This window comes from Austrofundulus limnaeus, unplaced genomic scaffold (assembly GCF_001266775.1).
Source record: "Austrofundulus limnaeus strain Quisiro unplaced genomic scaffold, Austrofundulus_limnaeus-1.0 Scaffold85, whole genome shotgun sequence".
NCBI lineage: Eukaryota > Metazoa > Chordata > Actinopteri > Cyprinodontiformes > Rivulidae > Austrofundulus > Austrofundulus limnaeus.
In genome coordinates this window covers 485,219-487,058 of record NW_013952487.1, presented here as the reverse complement: position 1 = coordinate 487,058, position 1,840 = coordinate 485,219, and the positions used below count along the sequence as shown (strand labels likewise).

Genomic DNA, 1,840 nt, shown 5'->3' with positions numbered 1-1,840 from the left:
GTGAAGAGGAACAGCAGGACGAACATGATGTGGAACATCAGGAGGAACGTGAAGAGGAACAGCAGGACGAACATGATGTGGAACATCAGGAGGAACGTGAAGAGGAACGTGAAGAGGAACATGAGGAGGAACATCAGGAGGAATATGAAGACGAACGTGATGAGGAACATGAAGAGGAACATCAGGAGGAACGTGAAGAGGAACATCAGGAGGAACGTGATGAGGAACATCAGGAGGAACATGAAGAGGAACATCAGGAGGAACGTGAAGAGGAACATCAGGAGGAACATGATGAGGAACATCAGGAGGAACATGAAGAGGAACATCAGCAGGAACATGAAGAGGAACATCAGGTGGAACGTGAACAGGAACATGAAGAGGAACATCAGGAGGAACATGAAGAGGAACAGCAGGACGAACATGATGTGGAACATCAGGAGGAACGTGAAGAGGAACGTGAAGAGGAACATGAGGAGGAACATCAGGAGGAACATGAAGACGAACGTGATGAGGAACATGATGAGGAACATCAGGAGGAACGTGAAGAGGAACAGCAGGAGGAACATGATGAGGAACATCAGGAGGAACGTGAAGAGGAACGTGAAGAGGAATGTGATCAGGAACATGAAGAGGAACATGAAGACGAATGTGATGAGGTATGTGAAGAGGAACATTAAGAGGAACATGAAGAGGAATGTGAAGAGGAACATGATGAGGACCATGAAGAGGAACATGAAGAGGTATGTGAAGAGGAACATTAAGAGGAACATGAAGAGGAACGTCAGGAGGAACATGAAGAGGAACATGAAGAGGAACGTAAAGAGGAACATTAAGAGGAACATGAAGAGGAACGTGAAGAGGAACATGATGAGGAACATGAAGAGGAAAGTGAAGAGGAACATGAAGAGGAACAGCAGGAGGAACATCAGGAGGAACATGAAGAGGAACGTGAAGAGGAACAAAAAGAGGACCATAAAGAGGAACATAAATAGGAACATGAAGAGGAACATGAAGAGGACCATGAAGAGGACCATGAAGAGGAACATGAAGAGGAACATAAAGAGGACCATAAAGAGGAACATAAAGAGGACCATAAAGAGGAACGTGAAGAGGAACAAAAAGAGGAACATGAAGAGGAACATAAAGAGGAACATGAAGAGGACCATAAAGACGAACATGAAGAGGAACAGGAAGAGGACCATGAATAGGAACATAAAGAGGAACATGAAAAGGAACATGAAGAGGAACAGCAGGAGGAACATCAGGAGGAAGGTGAAGAGGAACATAAAGAGGAACATGATGAACTCGTACCTTCAATCCTGGGTTGGACGTCGGCCACTCGGTCATTGAACTTCTTCTTGAAGTGGAGAGCTTGCAGTCTCTGCTGGTAGTGGTTGATTCTGGTCGGGCAGAGAGAAGACAGAACACTGAGAGGACCTCAGAACATCTGGATCAACATCTACAGAACATTTCTGGTTCTCCTGTCAGGAATCAGACCACAGCTGGTAGAACCTGTCTGCAGTCAGAATTTAATCTGTTTCCAGGAGACTGGAGGACAACCTGGAGGTTGTGTGTGTGTGTGTGTCATTGTGTGTGTTATTGTGTGTGGTCGGTTGTGTACCTGCTCATGTCGTACAGGAAGCGGTCAGCTTTAGCCATGCGGTCCAGCTCGTGTTTGTGCTCCTCTAAAAGTTCGATGTCACTCTTCTCAGGAACAAACTTCAAGAGCTGAAGAAATAAAAGCGATTCTTCTGTTTCTCCTCCATGTTGTGTGTGTGTGTGTGTGTGTGTGTGTGTGTGTGTGTGTGTGTGTGTGTGTGTGTGTGTGTGTGTGTGTGTG

At 45.9% G+C, this 1,840-nt stretch overlaps 1 protein-coding gene across 1 annotated transcript in view; it reads right to left on the bottom strand.

Moving 5' to 3' along the window:
• daam1a (dishevelled associated activator of morphogenesis 1a) overlaps window positions 1–1,840 on the bottom strand; it is a gene marked incomplete at its 5' end in the record, with an annotated part of 36,173 nt that overhangs the window by 10,652 nt on the left and 23,681 nt on the right. Inside the window, 2 exon segments of the mRNA XM_014011839.1 lie at window positions 1,312–1,400; window positions 1,622–1,728. Coding sequence (XP_013867293.1) covers window positions 1,312–1,400; window positions 1,622–1,728 — 196 coding nt within the window.